This window comes from Leptidea sinapis, chromosome 29 (assembly GCF_905404315.1).
Source record: "Leptidea sinapis chromosome 29, ilLepSina1.1, whole genome shotgun sequence".
Lineage (NCBI taxonomy): Eukaryota > Metazoa > Arthropoda > Insecta > Lepidoptera > Pieridae > Leptidea > Leptidea sinapis.
The window spans coordinates 6825819-6846232 of NC_066293.1; the positions used below are offsets into that span (position 1 = coordinate 6825819).

A 20414-nucleotide genomic window follows, 5' to 3' on the forward strand; every position below is an offset into this window, starting at 1 on the left:
AATATCCTTTGTATGAAACATTTGCATTTTTGTATAATAAATAATTTGTTTTTTTAAAAGACGCAATCTGAATGGTTATGAATTCATCAGTTACACAAACAAAATTTGAAAACAAAATTTTTGTGGGATTCGAACCCACGACCTCCGGCGTTCCGTGCCGGTGCTCTAACTGAGCTAACCGTTCGTGTACCGCCTCGTTATAAAATTCTGTTTGCTTTGTTCAACTCTCTTCAATCCCGCATCGTTCATAAAATTTTGTTTTTCAAATTTTATTTGTGTATTAATCCACACACACCGTAAATAAATAAATGTATAATGCTTGTATTTTATATATATTTGTGTATTAAGGCGCGGTCATACCTCAATATCAACAAAAATTGGTTTCTTAGGGAGTCGATTACAACATAACGCAATGAAAATATTCCGACGCAAAAAATACAGTGCACGAAGAAGGATTTAATCATAATTTTTAAACGAATAGAATATTTATATATAATTTGAAATATCCAATAAAAAATTTGGAAGTTGCTTCCAAAAATAAAGTGGAGTCAAAAATCTCCGAATTTTAAGCGATAACAATATTCTTTTTTTAAAGAATTGAATAGAATTAGTACTTTTCTAAAACTTAAACCGAACAATTATTCAATTTATTATGTAAATTTTGAAAACAAAAGAAAACCAGTAAAATAAATGCCCATTTGCTTAGCTTAGCCACATGACCAACACACATAATGTAGGGTTGGTTGTAGCGTTTACAATCCTAGTCAGTCCGCGCCTTAATCCTAGAAGTGAGGGTTATCACTTTAAAAAAAACATAACATATTGTGTGTGGATTGATGCATCTACTGTACTTAATAACTCTTTGTATATCTACTTAGTAATTTACACTTAAGTACTTTTTTTGACTCACTCGTAAAGCATTGAATATTTGAGTTTGAGTATTTTTGTTGCATGATTTTGGTAACATATATTGTAATTGAAATTATTTGTAAAATGATGAAGCTGTAAGTGTTCATTTAAGAGTTCAATGAGTTTCTTGCCACTTCTTACCATTAAAAACGTAAAAAGCAAAACCTTTTTGACATTTATAAGTGTCATTCCAAAGTGATTTTTTTTATTGTTTTGGCTGCATATAATATCTGCTCGGATTCATGTCCAGAGCCCGAAATTGATGTAAAATTACTTTAAATTTAACTCTCTTTGTTGTTATTGAAATCTCTTAGATTTGTTATGTCATGTCTCTTATGATTGGTGAACCGGACAAAGACCAGGCTAGCTCGTTTAGATGGGTTGCAAGTTCTGGTATTTCAGGTTGTTTTGGGCTATTAAGAAACGGCCATTAAAAGGGCAGAGGTCTAGGTACCGTTCACTTTGGCGGCAGATACGTTGCAGCTGGGAGAGCCCTTTTGGCGGCGAAATAGTGTGCCTCAGACCTCAGAAAAAACGGACTCAAGAAACTCAGCCTGCCTCTTTTATATATATACATACATATATAGTTAAGCTACTGAATTTTCACTGAACATTGATTGCGTGGCGTTGTATTCAAAGCGCGGTCAAAACTCAACGAAAACTCTGCCTAATAGACGCGTATGCAGAGATTTGCTTCAGAAATTTTTTGAGACAACCCGTAGCTTCCCTTGCATAACGTTCTTCTTAAAAGATACTTAAGATTACCAAATATGATACGATATTGCCAAATAGAAACTTGCTAATACTACATATACTTGCAAGGGTACCAACACTTTTTTTTATAAAACAAAAAAAAAGAGCTTAATTATGTAATCGGGGAGCCGTATTACATCCTCTCCCACTCATCACCTTAAGGAGGGTATGGTTGGAAAACAGCATTGCATGGAAACGAATCTATGATGTCAGGTGAAGCTGAGCCTTCTCCTTTTGCCTATTGCTTCATCCCTTAATTATGCTTTGCATTTCTGTAATATTCTGTATAGAAATAAATAATTAATTTATTTATTTATAAAAATATCAGACAATCTAATCGGCTTGAAAATGCAGCGTGTTGGCTTGTTTGTGTGCCTCAGGCCTCAGCCCTGAGTAAGTACCCAATAAGTAAGTACCAGAAGAGCGTACTGTGCGTAAACTAATTTATCAATGTATTACGAGTCCACCGCAGCTGCGATCTAAAATTAATATTATTTGCAGGCATATAAAGTAGATATTTCATTAAAAGGTGTAAATAACTGAGGCTTCTGTGGTATAACTCTTTATTCTGTATCCCAATTTGCCTGTGCCTTCCTTTCGGCCAATCGTTAATAAAGTAAAATAGTAAAAAAAAGCTCAAAATATGGATTAAATGATGACGATGACAAAACAAGCAACACTAGTATATTATCTATATATATAAAAATGAATTGCTGTTCGTTAGTCTCGCTAAAACTCGAGAACGGCTGGACCGATTTGGCAAATTTAGGTCTTGAATTATTTGTGGAAGTCCAATTTCTATGAGAGAATTTATTGACCCACGGTTTGACAGTTCTGCTGCGAACCAATCTCATTACGGCAGTAGGATGCATATTTGACGAAATAATTCTTGATTCAATTCATATAAAAACATTTTATTCATTATATACAGAACGTCTGTCGGGCCAACTAGTTATTAATAAATAAACGTTTCTTTTCGTATTTTTGATTGATCTCAAAGGTGATGTGATACTGATTATTATTTTAATGGAGAAACGTCAATGAAAGAATCAGGATTAGTATGTAGTTACAAAAAGTATTTATTTTTACTGACAGAACTATTACAGCGACAGAAAACAGAAACCGCAAAACGATTAACAAAATTCAAATCATAACAATGAAAACTTCATAAACAAAGCAGTGATAGCACAAATATATTACCGTTGGCTACATCCTAATGTTAATGAATGAAATCGGGGACCCAGTGCTCTGCGAACGGCTGAATCACTTGGCGTTGCGTAGAGACGTCGCTTCATTGTGTGTCTTCTACCGCATTTATCACGGGGAGTGTTCCGAAAAGCTGTTTAACCTGATTCTTGCCGCCGAATTCCACCTTCGCACGACACAAGTTAGGATATCATCCCCACCATCTGGATGTGTGGCGGTCCTCCACAGTGCGGTTTTCAAGGAGCTCTCTTCCTCGTACTACAACGCTATGGAATGAGCTTCCTTGTGCGGTGTTTCCGGGACGATACGACATGGGTACCTTACAAGCGCGTACACCTTCCTTAAAGGCCGGCAACGCTCTTATGATTCCTCTGGTGTTGCAAGAGAATGTGGACGGCGGTAATCACTTAACACCAGGTGACCCGGTAACCCGTACGCTCGTTTGTCCTCCTATTCCTTAAAAAAAATGAAACTGCAAACCGTACTGACGCAACAGGACGAGCGCGAGGGGGTGAGAGGGGAACGGGAGGGGGCTTGACGTTCCAGCGTCTAGAGATAATGTGGCCGTGTTGTACGTATATTTAAATCAAAATAATATACTCTGTTGCTGTTCTGTCATCTGTGCATATGGAGGGTTGAGGCAAGAAGAATCATCTCTTATGGGAGAAATGTTGAAGTGTCCAGCTTATGCTGTTAATAACAGTTCAAAAACCTTCCACAATGGCACGTTGTGTAGGCACTGGGTATGCAATGAATGTAGCAATTATAGATGATCTGAAGTATGCCGAGTTAAAATTTTAATATCATTGTCGACTTAAGTAGTGAATTTTTGAAAATTTCAATAACTTACGGTGAACTGAATTGTTATAGGGAAATGTGCATCTAAATTGATTTTTTTATTTTTTATTTGGCGTTTCTTTAAAGATCTACTCTGATGCTACTGTAGCGCCATCCTAATTTAACGCATTTTGACGGACACTTTTCCTTTTACACAAATGATTCTCCTTGCGTCTACCATGGAGGGTATTTAAGCTTTTCTTTTCTTATGCGTATGACGCCAACGTCAATTGGCCAACTAATCGTAATACATACAAATGTACAAGGCTTGAAAACCGAAAAGGAATTCGAACTGACTAATACATCGAGGACTTTTTGTTCAGTTGTGTTCTAACTTAACCGGTTTAGATGTGTTTATTCCAGCGCCGAGTCATTTGACATAGCAAAGTTTGGATTATAGTGATTTATTTAACAGAACTCAATCCTCCATCGAACTAGAGAAGTGATGGGTCTGGCATTTGGTAGTTAAGGTCTCGTAATAATTCCCTTAACTTTTTTCTCTTGCCATTTATCGATTGGGCAACGGCTGGCATTCATAGGAGCAGACAAAGGCTATATGAACTATATAGTGAGAGATCATTATATAAACATGATGCATCTTTTCTCGAGTATGTTAAGAAATACTCTAAATTATTTAAAAGTGTTTGTTCTATTGCAAAGTCTATGCATATCAGACAAATAATTAAAAATGCACCGAATAAAATAAAGATTACGTGGAATGTGATTAACTGGGAATCTGGAAGAGTGAAAGAACGCAAAATTTAATACCATCTATCAATAAACAATACAATAATTCAATCTCAGCAGGAAGTTGCTACTGCTTTTGAGATATTTTTTCTGACATTACAGTTTCTATCACAAGCACTCTTGTCTCCTCCACCAATGTTGCTGAGTCACTTCTTCTAGAAAAAGTTTGAGAATGTCAACAAATTTTCAATTTTAGTTTTGTTAGCCCTGGAGAAATAATTAAAACATTTAAGTCTCTAGACATAAAAAAAACTGCTGATGGGGCATTTCTGTTAAAATAATAAGTTCAATAATTGATGTCATAGCACCATATCTTGCAATAGCGTGTTTCCACTTTCCTGACTTTCTGAAACATAGTAAAATTACACCAATGTTTAAGTCGGGTTTACTTCCAAAAGCTACAAGGGTGCTCATATAAAAAACTTATGTAATTACGAATTAGCTCTGGAGTATTTGCGATAAAAAAAATTAGGCATTTGTTGAAACGGCTAGACTTGTATATTCCAGCTACTTTCATAGTGTCATGTCCTATTACAACATATTTGTGCTGCAGAAAAGGGCAATTCGAGCAGTCTGTAAAATGCGTTCAAGGGATTCATTGAGAGAAAAGTTTAGTGAAATTAATATTATGACAGTACACTGCCAGTACATATACGAGAACCTCCTATACGCTCATAAACATATCAGCCAATTTAAAAAGAATAGTGATGTACAATGTCAATACTCGAAACAAACATAAACTCGCAATTCTATCTACTAGGCTCCGTAAAATTGCTAAATCTTTTAAAGTCGATTGTGTTGTATTTTATAATAAACTCCCAAATGATATTAAAATATTACCTTTTAAAAAATTTAAATGTATCGTAAAAAATAAATTAACATGTAAGGCCTATATAATGTGAAAGATTATTTGAATGATAAAGATAGTTGGTATTAATGTTCTAAATTTTTTTAATGAATATTGTTATACTCATTTTAATTCTATTGTAACTTTTGTACTTCATCCTGACTTGCACGAAATAACTTATAAAGTTTTACAGTAAATAAAGATTTATTTTAATTCAAATTCAAATATTTTTATTCAAAATAAGATTCAAGATCACTTATTGAACGTCAAAACCATTCAAAAGAGACTGCCTCAGACCCGAGAGGAATGGGCGCAAGAAACTCAGCAGGCTTTTTTTTAAATATAAAAATATGGATTACAATACCTGAGGGTGTTCGCTTTATTCCCAGTCCATGGTGTCATTACGAAAATCATTTATGCTATAGTTTATGCTTTCCCACAGAAAACGTTTTTTAACAATTCTTTTAAATTTCGTAACACATTTATTTTGTGCATTTTCTGGGACCATATTGTAGAAGCATATTCATCGTAGGTATAACAAGTTTATGTTTGTTCCTCGTGTCAACATTATGAATGTCACAGTTTCTAGAAAATTCCTCAATGTGCTATGAACATATAGAACATTATCAAAAATGTATTGAGAAGTAACAGTCAAAATGTTTATTTCTTTAATTTTTTCTCTTAATGATTCTTTAGGTCCTAGGTTATAAATCCGCGCGATTTATAACTCTTATCTTCTGCAGCACAAAGATGGTATTAATATCGGCCGCATTGCCCCATAACAATATATCATAGGACATAATACTATGAAAATAACTAAAGTATACTCGTGCCGTATCTATGTCACTTAATCGTCTAATTTTCTTAACCGCATATGTTGCAGAACTAAGCCTATTCGCCAATCCTTCGATATGGGGGCCCCATTGCAATTTGGAGTCAAGAGTAATGCCAAGAAATACAGCAGATTCCACTGGTTTTACCACCTCTCCGTTTAATAAAATATTCGCATCTACATTTTTGACATTTGGCGCGGTAAATTTAATATATTTGGTTTTATGACTATTTAACAATAAGTTATTGGCGCTAAACCAGTACACGATGTCAGATAGAGCATTGTTTACTTCGTCATATAAAACTTGGCTTCGTTTCACCTTGAATATAAGTGAAATGTCATCCGCAAACAATACCACCCTGTGTTATTACTTTGACTTTGATGCTCTTCTGACCCAAATAACTATAGTCCTGTTTCGGTTTTTAAAATGATTGAAAAAATAATTTTAAGCCAAATGCTTACTTACTTTAACTCTCATAAGTTACATCATTTGAAACAATTCGGCTTTACTAGGGAACGTCCAACAACGAATGCAGGTGTTGAGCTGATCAAGAATATTTTTGATGCCTGGGAGGAATCGCAGAATGCACTTGGCATCTTCTGTGATTCATCTAAGGCTTTTGATTGTGTTCAACATTCAACGCTGGTCAGGAAGCTATGTCACTATGGCGTAAAAGGAACTGCGCTCGATCTTCTGACTTCATATCTAAATAATAGAATTCAGAAGGTCGATTTTGCGCGACGGCCATCTCGGATTTTAAAAATAATCCCAAATTCGTTCTCTGCACCCTCGAAAAGCTCGGATTCGATATCCATATTGTTGAAATCATATATTGTATTTCAAAAATGACCCCAAATTCGTTCTCTGCACCCTCGAGAACCTCGGATTCGATATCCATAATGTTGAAATCATAATTTTGCGCGGCGGCCATCTTGTATTTCAAAAATGATATCAAATTCGTTACGAGGTCCAGCAGTTCTCCCTCCCTGAGACGCGTAGTGCGGATACCATTAACAAATGCTCATCGTGGTAACCGATTATCGTTCGCAAGGCAGCATCTGGCATGGGATATGTATGATTGGAGGACAGTATTGTTTACGGATGAGTGCAAAGTTAGTTTTTTTTAGTGATGACCATTGCATTAGGGCCTGGAGACGTGATGGTGAGCGATTTCCGATGCTTGTACCCATGAAAGTTACAGATTGGGGGCCCCAATGTTATGTTATGGGGAGGAATCTCTATGTCATGCAGAACCGAGCTGGTAATTCTAAACGAAGGCACAATAACAGCTCAACGTTACATCGAGGAGGTCATTAGACCCCATGTGGCATCATATGTACAGAGAAGCGGCGCAAGATTCTATCTGATGCACGATAATGCTCACGCTCATAAAGCTAGGGCCACCAGAGAAGCCCTAGAGGAGGCTGGTATACAGGTGTTGCCCTAGCCTACAAACAGTCCGGATCTCAATCCCATTTAACACATGTAGGATTTACTGAATCGCAGTGTTGGAAGCACAAACCAACCCGTGCACAATGACAGCTAATAAACGTTCTAAAATCAAGCTAAGCGAAACTAATTCCTCAAGAAACAGTGATACAGAGTGGTGGAGAGTGTACCTTTTAATCTTCAAGAGTGCATTAGAAACAAAACACCCAACATATTATGTTGTTGTTTTCTAGAAATTTATTCTTCGTTAATTATTTTGGCAAAAATGTTAATTTTGAGAAAAAGTGGCAATTTGTTTTTTTTAATTGTTTGCACCATTATTTTATGCTGTTTACAATAAAAATCAAATAGTTTATCCAATAGAATCATTAATCAACCTTTAAAACTCAATAATTCTTGAGAATACTGTAAAAACCAGGTGGCCCTTATTTTGTTTTGACTAGTACATATTACCAGCTGACCCAGTAAACTTGTATTGCCAATTAAAGTATTAAAAAAAATCAATAATGAAAATTTTTTGGGTATAAAAAATAGATGACGATCGATTCTCAGACCTACCAAATATATCGTACTACATTTATTGTATTCGATTGCCATCTTGCAAACGGTTTTGTGGATGGAACGGAATAATAAAAAAATCACTTTACAAACAAAATTACATACATAGGTTCAGCCGTTTCGGAGGAGTTTGGTAACAAACAAGAGGACACGAGAATTTTATATATACTTACTAGCAGACGCCACAGAGGTTGTTCTGTTAGAAAAAAAACTCTTGCCGATCGAATTTCGTAAAAATTCTAAGCTGACCTCTACTCGGCGAAAGGAATATTCCTCCCAAATTTCAAGTCTCTAGGCCTTATGCTTCCAGAAATATCGCGATGAGACAGTATGTAGTTGGAAATCTCTTATAATATATATATTAAAAAATAATAAAATAGTAATAAAAAATGCTCCCTGTTGTTATAATGTAATTGTTTCACAGCGGAACTGTCAAACCGTGCGTCACTGAATATGGGTCCCAAATCGAATTAAAACTATCCCATCTCTCAAGTTTGACCAAACTGCACTGCATGAAGTAATCCCCATTTAAATCCGTTCATTAGTTTAGGAGTCCATCGCGAGAGGATCTGTACCTCAAATCTCGATGAAGAGTCCTCAGGAACTCGTGGAGCGGAGCTAACGATTTGAAATTAATACGATGTATTCAAATCTACAGTCTGTAGAAGCTGCGAAATGATTCAAATTTCTAATCTAACGCAAAAAATGATATGGCCGTTTATCCCAAAAAAAACTTATTAAGGTATATTTCGACACTATCAATGGAGTCAGAATTTATAGGGTATTTTTAAATTTAGCAAGTTATACCGTCTTATACTATAAGTATAGAGGGAAACGTTTGAAATTTATACATTTGTAATCCCTACAAATATCAATGTAAGTTTGTTACGCTTTCACACTAAAACGACTGAACCGATTTTTTTGAGATTTAGTGCAGAGATAGACAAGATCTTGAGAAAGGACATAGGCTACCTTTAATCGCGAATAAAAGGCTTGGCGAGGTTGAAATAGGGAGTGTTATCGAAGATAGCACCATGAAACATTGCATTTAGGCACACGATAAGAAATAAATAAATATTTTTTCTAGCATTTTTTGAATTTAGACCTGTGTCGGGATGATAGTTCTATAGTTGGTAGCTTATAAGTATTAACCACAGCAGTTTGTTGTGTATTATTTGCAAAGTGGTATATTGGATAATAAAAAATGCTGTCTAAACTATCTACAACACGCGCACGAAGTCGCGGTTTAAAGCTAGTTAGATCATAAAAATACAATGTCTTTTATGCAAGGAACGTCGTCGGTACAAATTTTGATTTATATGATGTATAGTTTTCTGACGAATTTGCCCGGTATTTTGTATACCACTTGCATATGTTGCAGCTCCTGGCTTGTTCCTCTTTGGTTGCCATTTTGGATTCCTGTGACAGTGTATTATCGGAGCTTTTAACCTCTTTCTCAACTCTCATTACGCGTTTTATATCCTAATTAAGTTTGTTATTAAAATCAATAGAAATTTCAACGACCCTCATTTCACAAATGAAATTTGAAAACAGAATTTATGAACGATGTTGAACTCGAACCTGCGACTTATGCGAACGCTCTTTCACTGAGCCAACCGTTCGAGTGACGTAAAGTTCATAAATATTGATATGTCTTCGTTCAACTCTCAGGTTGTGGCTTCATCTACAGGATCTACTTTACAGTTGGGATTAGGAAATTGATTTGATCATCTTTCATAAATTTATCATAAAAAAAAGCCTTCCTTCAAGCAAGACTCGGACTCGGACTCGCTGGGTCATAAAGCTCGGTCTACGCAGTCTTGGTTGGAATTGAAGGTTTCGGACTTCATCAGAGCTGAAGAATGGCCGTCGTCTAGTCCCGATCTTAATCCACTGGATTAAGATTTATGGTCAGTTTTAGAGAGTACGGTTTGCTCTAAACGCCATGACAATTTGGAGTCCCTAAAACAGTCCGTACGATTGGCAGTGAAGAATTTTCCCATGGAAAGAGTGCGTGCTACTATTGATAACTGACCAGGAAAACCTGGTCACTTATATTCTTTTTATCATTAGAATGGGAATCTAATAAAGAAAAATAAATTGTTCCATTAAATGTATTAATTAAATCCTTAGAAACTTTATAATCCATTACGTGCTTAGTCGCTTAGTTTAGTTGTCATGGTATACAATTTTCACCAAGTCAACAGCAGAGTCACAGTTTATTTGACCGAGATAAAGTAGTTCCGACCTAAATCCATCTACACACAAGTACATCCCGGCCCGAATAAGTCCTTCTGCAGACAAAGAGCCCGATCAATACTGCAGTACACCCGCGCACCTAACCTCGCCCTATTGGCCTAGTTTCCTAACCGACGCAGCTACGACCTCGCCCGAATTCTCTATCTACGGGCAAGTACTCTGTGCTCGAGTGTTCCATGTTTGAATTTAGTGTTTTTTGCTTTCGATTTATAATTCTCGTTCCATATTTGAACTGCTGAGTTTCTTGTACCCTTTCTTAAGTCTGAGGCATACTGATTTCGTATGGGTGGTAGTTTTTGACTTTCAATAAGTTATATCATATCCTATTTTGAGTAAAAATATTTGAATTTGAAATAGTCTAGTCAGTAAAATCAAAATCATGTTAATTTTTGATTAATCTTCTAAATGGTATATCTACAATATTTGTGCTTCAGAAGACGGCTATTGGCGCTATTTATAATCTAGGTCCTAAAGAATCATTACGAGAAATATTTAAAGAAATTAACATCTTGACTGTTGCTTCTCAATATATTCTTGATAATATTATGTATGTACATAGGCACATAAGTGAATTTCCTAGAAACTGTCATAACCATAATGTTAACACCAGGAACAAATATAAACTTGTTATGTGTACTAGTCGGTTAAGTCGAGTTAGTAAGTCTTTTGTGAGGTTATGTATATATGCTTTTACAACATGAACATGATCCAAGACAATGTTCAAAACAAATGTATCAGGAAATTCAAAAGAATTGTTAAAAGACGTTTCTGTGGTAAAGGTTAGGTACTATAATAATAATAAATCTTTATTTGTTGCAAAGAAAAAATACAATTTTGCTTAAAATTACCCTCGACCCCCAAACTAGGACAGCCCGTGACATGGGGGTCAGTCTCTTCCCAGTTGTGCATTGTAAAATGTCAAATAACAAACATCAACATATTTTAAGGTCTAACAATGGAAGTTATGCAACAAATTATGATCACAGAAACTATTTTATATATAATTTAGGGCGTGTATTGTGTGTTTGTGTGTGTATGTGTATGTGTGTGTGTATATATATATGTGTGTGTGTGTGTGTGTGTGAGTATGTGTTTAGCTTTTTATTTTTCAAATGCTATACCTGGTTTAAACTATAACATAAATAACTTACTTCATGATACACAGATTGGGAATGGAGCGACCGCTTGAATAGCCTAACCTATTTACAGTATAAATTTGCTTGTATCGAAATATTGTTACCTAATAACGACGAAACCCGCTGAGTTTCCAAATGATTTAAATTCAAATTAGAATATCCTCCCCAATGGATGTGTGGCGTTTCTCCACAGTGTGGTTCTCAAGGAAATTTCTTCTACTTACTACAAAACTGTGAAATGAGCTTCCTTGTGCGGTGTTTCCAGAACGATATGACATGGGTACCTTTAAAAAAAGCGCGTTCATCTGTCCAATAGGCCGTCTCCTATGATTCCTCTGTTGCTGTAAAGGAATGTGGGTGCCGGTGATCACTTAACATCAGGCGACCCCGTACGCTAGTTTATCCTCCTCTACCATAGCAAAAACTGATTATTAAAGTTCTAGTATTTAGTGAAGTCCACATTAATTTCTCAACCACCGGTTTCTTCGGAAAATAAGGGACGAGACGAGCAGGACATTCAGCTGATGGTAAATGATACGCCCTGCCATTGGGCGAGAGAATCATGAGCGGCACTGCAGTTGCGCTCGTCACCTTGAGACATTAGATGTTAAGTCTCATTTGCCCAGTAAATTCACTAGCTACGACGCCCTTCAGACCGAAACACAATAATGCTTACACACTTCACGGCACTCATAATCTAGTCGGCATCCTGTACGAAGGAGCCTCCCACTGGTATTCCACTTGCTGCCTATGATTAAAAACGACTGTAATTCGCTTCGATGAACCTTTCAGGCCGTATAAACCCAGTGATTAAAAAATGTTGCCACAGTATAAAGGATAGATTTATGATAGCCGAGTGGTTAGCGATCCTACCTACTAAGCTAGAGGTCCCGGGTTTGAATCCCGGTAGGTGCAAGCATTTATATGATGAATATGGATGTTTGTTTCCGAGTCATGGATGTTTAAATGTATGTTTATATGAATATATGTATGTTTAAGTAAGTATATTGTAAATTAAATATATCATTGTCTTGTAACCCATAACACAGGCTATATATGCTTAATTTGGGGCAAGATAATTTGTGTAAAAAGTGTGTCAATATTATTATGATGCCCGCCAGTTGACGGAAAAAGGGCGTGTCATTTGACATCAGTCGAGTTTTGCTGATCATAATAATAATGTATTTGACCATGCCAATAAATAATGAGGTATTTCTGATCATAATATAAGTAATAACGTCGGCACAACGAGGGCGTTATAAGATTTAATAATTCATCGGTCGTGCCACAGATTAGACACGAACAGTTTGATGATGTTCCTCAAGGATACGCTAGAGTCAAAACAATAGTTTATTATACGTCAATAACGTAGTGTTTATGGATTTCGCCATTTTTGAGAACATCAGTGCCGTGTCGGGTGGAGATGGAATATAATGGAATGGAATGGAATCTGGTTCAAGATCGCTGCCATATTACTGTGGAGAGATGAGAACTGAGAAGAACGGGCACAAGAAGATCAATGGGCGTCTTTTTTTTTTTAAAATAAAAGCGCATCATGTTGACGTCTGGCTATCCACAACCGCGCGCAAGAAATTTTGCCCCGCACACCCGCTTTGGGGAATCAATTACCGGCTGCGGTTATCCCGAACAGATACGACTTTAGAACCTTCAAAAAAAAACATACTCCTTAAAGGCCGGAACAGCATTTGACACCTGTTATTGCGGATGTCCATGGGCGGTTGCCTCACCTTTCTCCATCCCTTGAGCCTCTTGCCCGTTTGCCCCCTCTTATATAAAAAAAAAATTCGATGCAATCAAATTTATAATTTAAGTAGCCTTACGGTGGTCGATCCATTGTATCAATAAAAAAGTTATTTATGTTATAGTATTGATTATAACATAAACGTCTTTTTATACGCTTTATATTAGCTTCACCTGTATATTTGTATGTTTGTAACCGACTTCTTTGGGCGTGATTTGGACCCACTTTAAACGGCTAGATTTCGTTTAAACTTTGTAGATTTATCGAGGACCGATGACATTACACTAATTTGACTAGAAAATTAAAAATAAATAATAGTTAGCTTTTGAAGATATTATTAATATAATAATTCTTCTGCACCCCACGCTTTTTTAAACAATAAAATATATTTTTTTACACTATTTTCAATTTAAATTTATTTTCCATTTTTAGTTGAATTTTATATAAAGCGTGCTTTTTAGTTATACTTTTGAATTTCGTTTATATACATTTGTTTTGAACATCTTCTGCGATCTTGTTGTAAAAACATAAACAGCGCCCCACAAAAGAATCCCTGGCGACATAAAACAACATACTGAATTTTATTTAACTGTGGCAGAGTATTATATAGGTCATTCGGGTTGTGAGGTACGGAGTCTCCGAATTACGATCAATAAACATTGTGGTTGATGCATGTCGCATTCACTGAACATGTTTGAAACGAAATGAAATAACATTTATTTATTTGCATGAATTGTGGGAGCTAGTTACATAGCTCTTTTAAATTTGTAGTTGCAAAGCACAATTCACCAATATATCGGCATACAAATATTTATAATTTACCAGTGGGAGGCTCCTTTGCACAGGATGCTAGATTATGGGTACCACAACGGCGCCTATTTCTGCCGAGAAGCAAGTAATGTGTAAACATTATTGTGTTTCTGTTCAGACCGAAACGGGCGCCGTAGCTAGTGAAATTAGTGGGCAAATGAGACTTAACATCTTAGATCTCAAGGTGACGAGTGCAATAGTAGTGCCGCTCGTATTTTTGGGTTTTTCAAGAATCCTGAGCGGCACTGCATTGTAATGGGCAGGACGTATCAATTACCATCAGCTTAACGTCAGCTCGTCTCGTCCCTTATTTTCATATATAAAATACAAATATTATCCCTACTATTATAAATTTGAATGTAAGTTTGTTTTGTTACGCTTTTACGCCAGAGCTACTGAACCGATTTTGATGAAATTTGGTACAGTGATAGACTTGAGCTTGGGATAGGACTACATTTTATCTCGGAAAATTGTGATAAACTGAAATTCACTTCGATGAGCTATAACTATACCAATAGTAGGTTTAGTTTTCCATTCAATCTTCCTTGAAATAGAATTCATGTAATATGTTGGGAACGGGAGCGAAAACGGGAACCGGACCTGGAATAGGACATGAGATAATCTTCAATTCCAAACTTGCTTATTATTTTCAAAAACCTTTTATCTACGCGGACGTAGACCGCTAGCCTAATAATAAAATACATATTACTGCTTCACGGCAGAAATTGGCGCCGCTGTTGCACCCATAATATAGCCGGTATCCTGTGCAGAGGAGCCTCCCACTGATAAACGGTTAGGCTAGAGTGTACGCTTGTTATTTACCGGCAATGGTTTTGTAATAATATATAATATTGTAAGGCGGAAACAGTTGCGTTGAGCAGGAGTCGCGTGAACACTTAGTTGATAAGAGACTGACGTTGCCTCTTATCAGTAGTTAGTTTCGTGTACATATATTTGTCGCGCAACAACCAAACTGAAATTAACTGACATTTTTTGCACGCGGACGCAATCAGCGGAGACGTGTTAAGCATAAATAGTCACTCATCACGATATCTCTGGCACCATAAGGCGTAGAGACTTGAAATTTGGTAGGAAAACGGATTTTACGATAATCCACCATCAAGATTTTTTTTATTATGAACAGAACAACGTCTGTCGGGTCAGCTAGTTTATATAATATATTAAGATAACTTAAGGGCGTTCGCTCCATTCCCAGTATATATAGATTTAAAAGGATGGCAATGAGTTTATTGCCACTTCTTCTCATTAACGCCGATCTAATGAGAAGATAAATCGGTGTTGCTTTCCGACTAGTTTCCGTAGTAGTCATTCATCAGGGTAGTGAGTTCCCGGTCGTCTCGCACTACGCGTTCGCGCCCGTTGTGTGCGTGCGGCTTTACGGGGTGGGGAATGCGGTTACCAACACCAATGAAAGCAAGGCCGTTTTAAATAAATAAACTCCCTGTTTAATTTATATTCTAACTATAGTCGTCACGATTCCCGTGTCTGATGTCATCCTGCTGTCGATAAAACCTCAATGCCCTTTTACGGCCGTTCCCAATATACTATCTACAGATAGAGATCAATTACTATCTTCTACTGTCACAACCGGAGATAGACTGAATATTGGGAATGGCCGTTAAAGCGACATTTGCAGGCACCCTACTATAACCCGAGTAATAGTCTCACAGACCGGTAGTATGTGTATAGATTCAGGTGATTACGTCAAAATTCGAAATTCCCCACACATCATGTTGACACCCGGACGACTATATTACGATCGCGACACCAACACCATCACCGACACCAAACCAACCACACAGCCCTCGTAGACGTAGGCGCGATCACGTACAACAAACCGCTGCCACTCGTCACTTTGACGATTTGCAGCGGCCACAACCTAATACAATACGTTTCACACCCTTTGATCCCCACACACAGCCCGACGAGATAGTCCTCGTCCCGTAATCTTTTAACACCACTCACACTCACGTCACAAATCACACACCTACAATAACACTACACACACTTACATATATCACCGCACTCGCCGGCGATTGCGAAGTCTCCTCAAACCTAGAGTCCATTGGACTAACAGATACACTAGATCGTGATCTTGTCTCCATCCAGCCTAGTGAGCAGGCGTTCCGAGGTTCGAGCCTCCTTCCGAGACATTATTGACATTACATTTTCGGCCTCCAAGGCCCCCGCCCGGCTTCGCTGTAAAAGCCTTTAGGACTATTAGCACAGAGGAGGTTTTTAGTCGGCAGGGGGTGTTTACACCCGAGCCCGACATTCTTCAATACGTAAATGTATTTTCCTCCTCTCGAAAAAAATCATGTTGACGTCTGTCATTCTACATCCGCTCGTTTTGCGGGGAATTTCTTGCCTCGCACAGCCACTTTGTGGAAGCAATTACCGGCTGCTGTTTTCCCAAACCTAAAATACGACTTAGGGACAGTAAAGTAAAGGCCGGTAATGAAGCTATGGACACCTGGTCTTGCGGATATCCATGGGCGGTTGACTCAACACTTCTCATCACGTAGTGCCCGTTCGCTCCCTCTTTAATGATTTAATTATTTCTTATATTACCTAAATAAAACTGAAAACAAAATATTATGAACGATGCGAGAATCGAACCCGCGACCTCTCGCGTTCCGTGCAAGCGTTCTTTCCAACTTAACCAACCGTTCGGGATGTGGCTTCATCTACAGGATCTACTTTACAGTTGATAACCTGCTCAACCCCAATATTTGCTTATTAGGAAATTGACTTGAGATGTCGCTCTTGCAAATCTAAACAATGTGTTATGTTTTTAAAGTGACAACCTTCAAAATTTTATGAACGATGCGGGACTTGAACCCGCGACCTCTCGCGTTCCGTGCGAGCGCTCTTTTCAACGGGGCCAACCGTTCGAGTAACATATTGTCATAAATTCTTGTATGCTTTGTTCAACTCTCAGGTTGTGATGTTCATAAAAATAACCCTCAGGGATATCATTTTTAAAACATCACACATTATTTATTTCTTACATTATTAAAAATTTCCCTAATAAATAATTAAAAGATCCCAGAAAATGTTCAAAACAAACGTTTCTGTTACAAAATTCATAAGAATTGTTAAAAAACGTTTGTGTGGTAAAGGTTACTATAACATAAATAACTTTCTTAATGATAACACAGACTGGGAATGGAGCGACCACCCAAAGGGTATTAAATAATAATGGTTAATAAACCCGTTCTTCTCAGGACTGAGGCATACATTTTCGAATGGCTTTTGACTTTCAATAAATTTAAATATTTTCAATAAAGATATTTGAATTTGAATGAATTTGAATTCGAATGATCTGTGGCATACTTTTCAAATGGGATGTAGTTTGTGACATTCAATCCTATTTTAATAAAAATATTTGAATTTGAAAGATCTATTCCAAGTGTACCATTTCTTCCAGATGGACATCTATGTCCAGACGGCCAGCCCTATCGTGGAGGAGGTCCTCAAGGGTTACAACGGCACCATCTTTGCTTATGGACAAACTGGGACTGGCAAGACCTACACCATGGCAGGCAGTAACTCCGCGCCGGAGCTGCGAGGCATCATACCTAATTCCTTCGCCCATATTTTCAGCCATATCGCCAAGGCTAAAGAAGACGAGAAGTTAGTAGATTCACTTTATATATATTTTTCTTTTTTAATTGTTTTTATATTCACTTTTATATACGTCCCCACGGACTGGTAAAAAAATAAGGACTCCGTGTCACCTTACATAACAGTGTAGCACCAAAGCAAGCCGATTAACGTGTAAATACCTATCTCCACGCACACACGTACACTACTGCAGGCCGATAGGCGGCCATTATGAAAACTGTCATCGTCTGTGACAGATCAGTTTGCGTCTCAATAAAATATTTTAAAATTGCCATCGTGCGTTGTGAGAAAGTGTAAAAACGATACTATATAATTATTTGTGGCCATATGTGATTATTTAAGGGAGAAAAAATTGTGTAACTAGTATCCCCCGTAACACACGCTATCATAACGGTGCTTCACTTGCTAATATCACGGCGTAGAGTCCTTTTTTTTACTCGTCCGTTCTTGCCCCAAACTAGGCATACCCTATGCAAGTGTTGCAAGTCAACGATATGCATACTTAAACATACATAAGTAAATACATATAAACATCCATGACTCGAAAACAAACATACAAACATATACATCACGTGTAAAACCCTAATGCACAATTCCATGAAGTTACGCTTCAAGTTGTTTATATCTATATATAATAATGAAATAGTAGATTTTTAACCGAGGGTGGAAAGAATCAATTCCCGAGGTATTTAGACGCCCGAGCGCAGCGTGGTCGGCGATAGTCCGAGTAGGAATTGATACTTTTACCCGAGTTAAACACTCTACTTTTCATTTTGAATATGAGGAAAATAAAACTAGTTGTTTATCTAAGCACAGATTAGTATCCCGCCAATTTATGTCGACTTTTTAAATTTCAAATATGGAACTTACCGCGTAATTGTTGCGGTTTATTCCGCTCAAAGAAGTTTGCGCTAAGTTCACACTGGCTGTTTAGAAAGTCACATGGCATTTCTTTTGATTAGTTTTTTTTACATAAAACTCTTCATAGCTGACAGCAGTTCCATTTTCAAAGTTTAATCCGGCCGTTGGGTGGGAAGTAATTTGTATGAATTTTCCCTCTCTACGGAGGCAGTGGCATTTTCCACCCAATAATCAGATCAAAACAACATTACTTTACGAGTGTGAGAAATGAAAATGGTCTTTGTTTGAGGCTCAATCACGCCTAAACCACTGATCGTAGCGACATGAAACCACCATTCGATGCGAAATGTATCCTAGATGGCTTATGGCTAGATATTTGCCGAATTCCTTCATTCCTTCCTTTCCTATATACGGTGCAAGGCCGGTCACACATCTTCATCACAGGATTTTCGTGGTTGTCCTTTTTTTATGTAGGCGATGAACACGACAGCATGTAAAACACTGCCTGTGTCTTTTTAATTAGGCTAAAAAAAAAATTGGCAAAAAAACAACTAAAAACGACTTCAAAAACACTATTCCAAAACAATAGATATAAAATATTAAAATAATTGCGTATTTATATACAATCTAATTAATAAATCTAATTCTAGTTACGATTATTGTTATTTTTGGAATCGGTGTCCTTCCGCCGCGACCCGCTCTCGCCTCCTCACGAATCAAGCACATCTCACCTATAAATATGTGTGTAGTTACAAACCTATCTTGGATGACAATGGTAAAATTAAATCTTTTATGGTTTTCTCATGGATGCCATTGTCAGACCAACATTACATTACCACACGGGAAGCACCAGCTTTCAAATAAAAAAAGAATTATCAAAATCGGTTCACCCAGTCGAAAGTTTTGAGGTAACAAACATAAAAAAAAACCGACGAATTGAGAACCTCCTCCTTTTTTGAAGTCGGTTAAAAATAAGCGCTTTTGAATCATCACTATGTTTATCTTTTGGATGCTAACATGTACGTGATGTATAACAGATTCCTGGTATGCGTGACATATTTGGAGATTTACAACGAGGAGGTTCGGGACCTCCTAGGAAACAACCCTCACCAGAGTCTGGAGGTCAAGGAGCGCCCAGATATCGGAGTGTTCGTCAAGGATCTCACAGGTTGGTACTTGCCATAGACCCGCTAAATAGGAATCATTAAAATTGTTATATCATGGTTGGGTGATCAGACAGATGTCAGCCTTAACAAAATTAAGAAAAAATATACTATGGTCTTGTAAATATGTAGGCCGTCTGTAATTTAACTTCGTATCATAATTTGCGATTCTCTAATCTATTGACCGATTGACAAAAATTCAAAACTTGAATTGTTATAATATATTTTTATAGCTCAAAGATATTTAACTGATTTTACAAATTCAATTTGTAACCAATATTCATGAACGATGCTGGACTCGAAACCGCGACGACCGCTTGTGTTCCGTCCTTTCCAACTGAGCCAACCGTTCGAGTACGCATGGGTCGTAAATTTTCGTAAATCTTGTTCAACTCTCAGGTGTTCATCAACTTTAAAGTTGATAACCCTCTCAACCCCAATAATTGACCAAAGCCATAAAAAAACAAATGGTTTTGAATTTGAAAGAGCGACATCTCAAGTAAATGTGCAAAAATGCAATTTTCGAGGTTTTTCAGGGTTCGAGTCCCGAATCGTTTATAATCAGAGAAGTGAGGGATATCACTTTAAAAATAACAAATTGTTTATTTATCATTATTTATATAAATCGGCTTTACT

General features: G+C 37.0%; 1 protein-coding gene across 1 annotated transcript in view; it reads left to right on the forward strand.

The window, feature by feature from the left end:
* LOC126973348 (kinesin-like protein KIF3A) overlaps positions 1-20414 on the forward strand; it is a 48856-nt gene that overhangs the window by 8618 nt on the left and 19824 nt on the right. Inside the window, exons 3-4 of the mRNA XM_050820576.1 lie at positions 17558-17763; positions 19653-19783. Of these exons, the coding sequence (XP_050676533.1) occupies positions 17558-17763; positions 19653-19783 (337 nt within the window). The remainder of the gene's footprint in view (positions 1-17557; positions 17764-19652; positions 19784-20414) is intronic.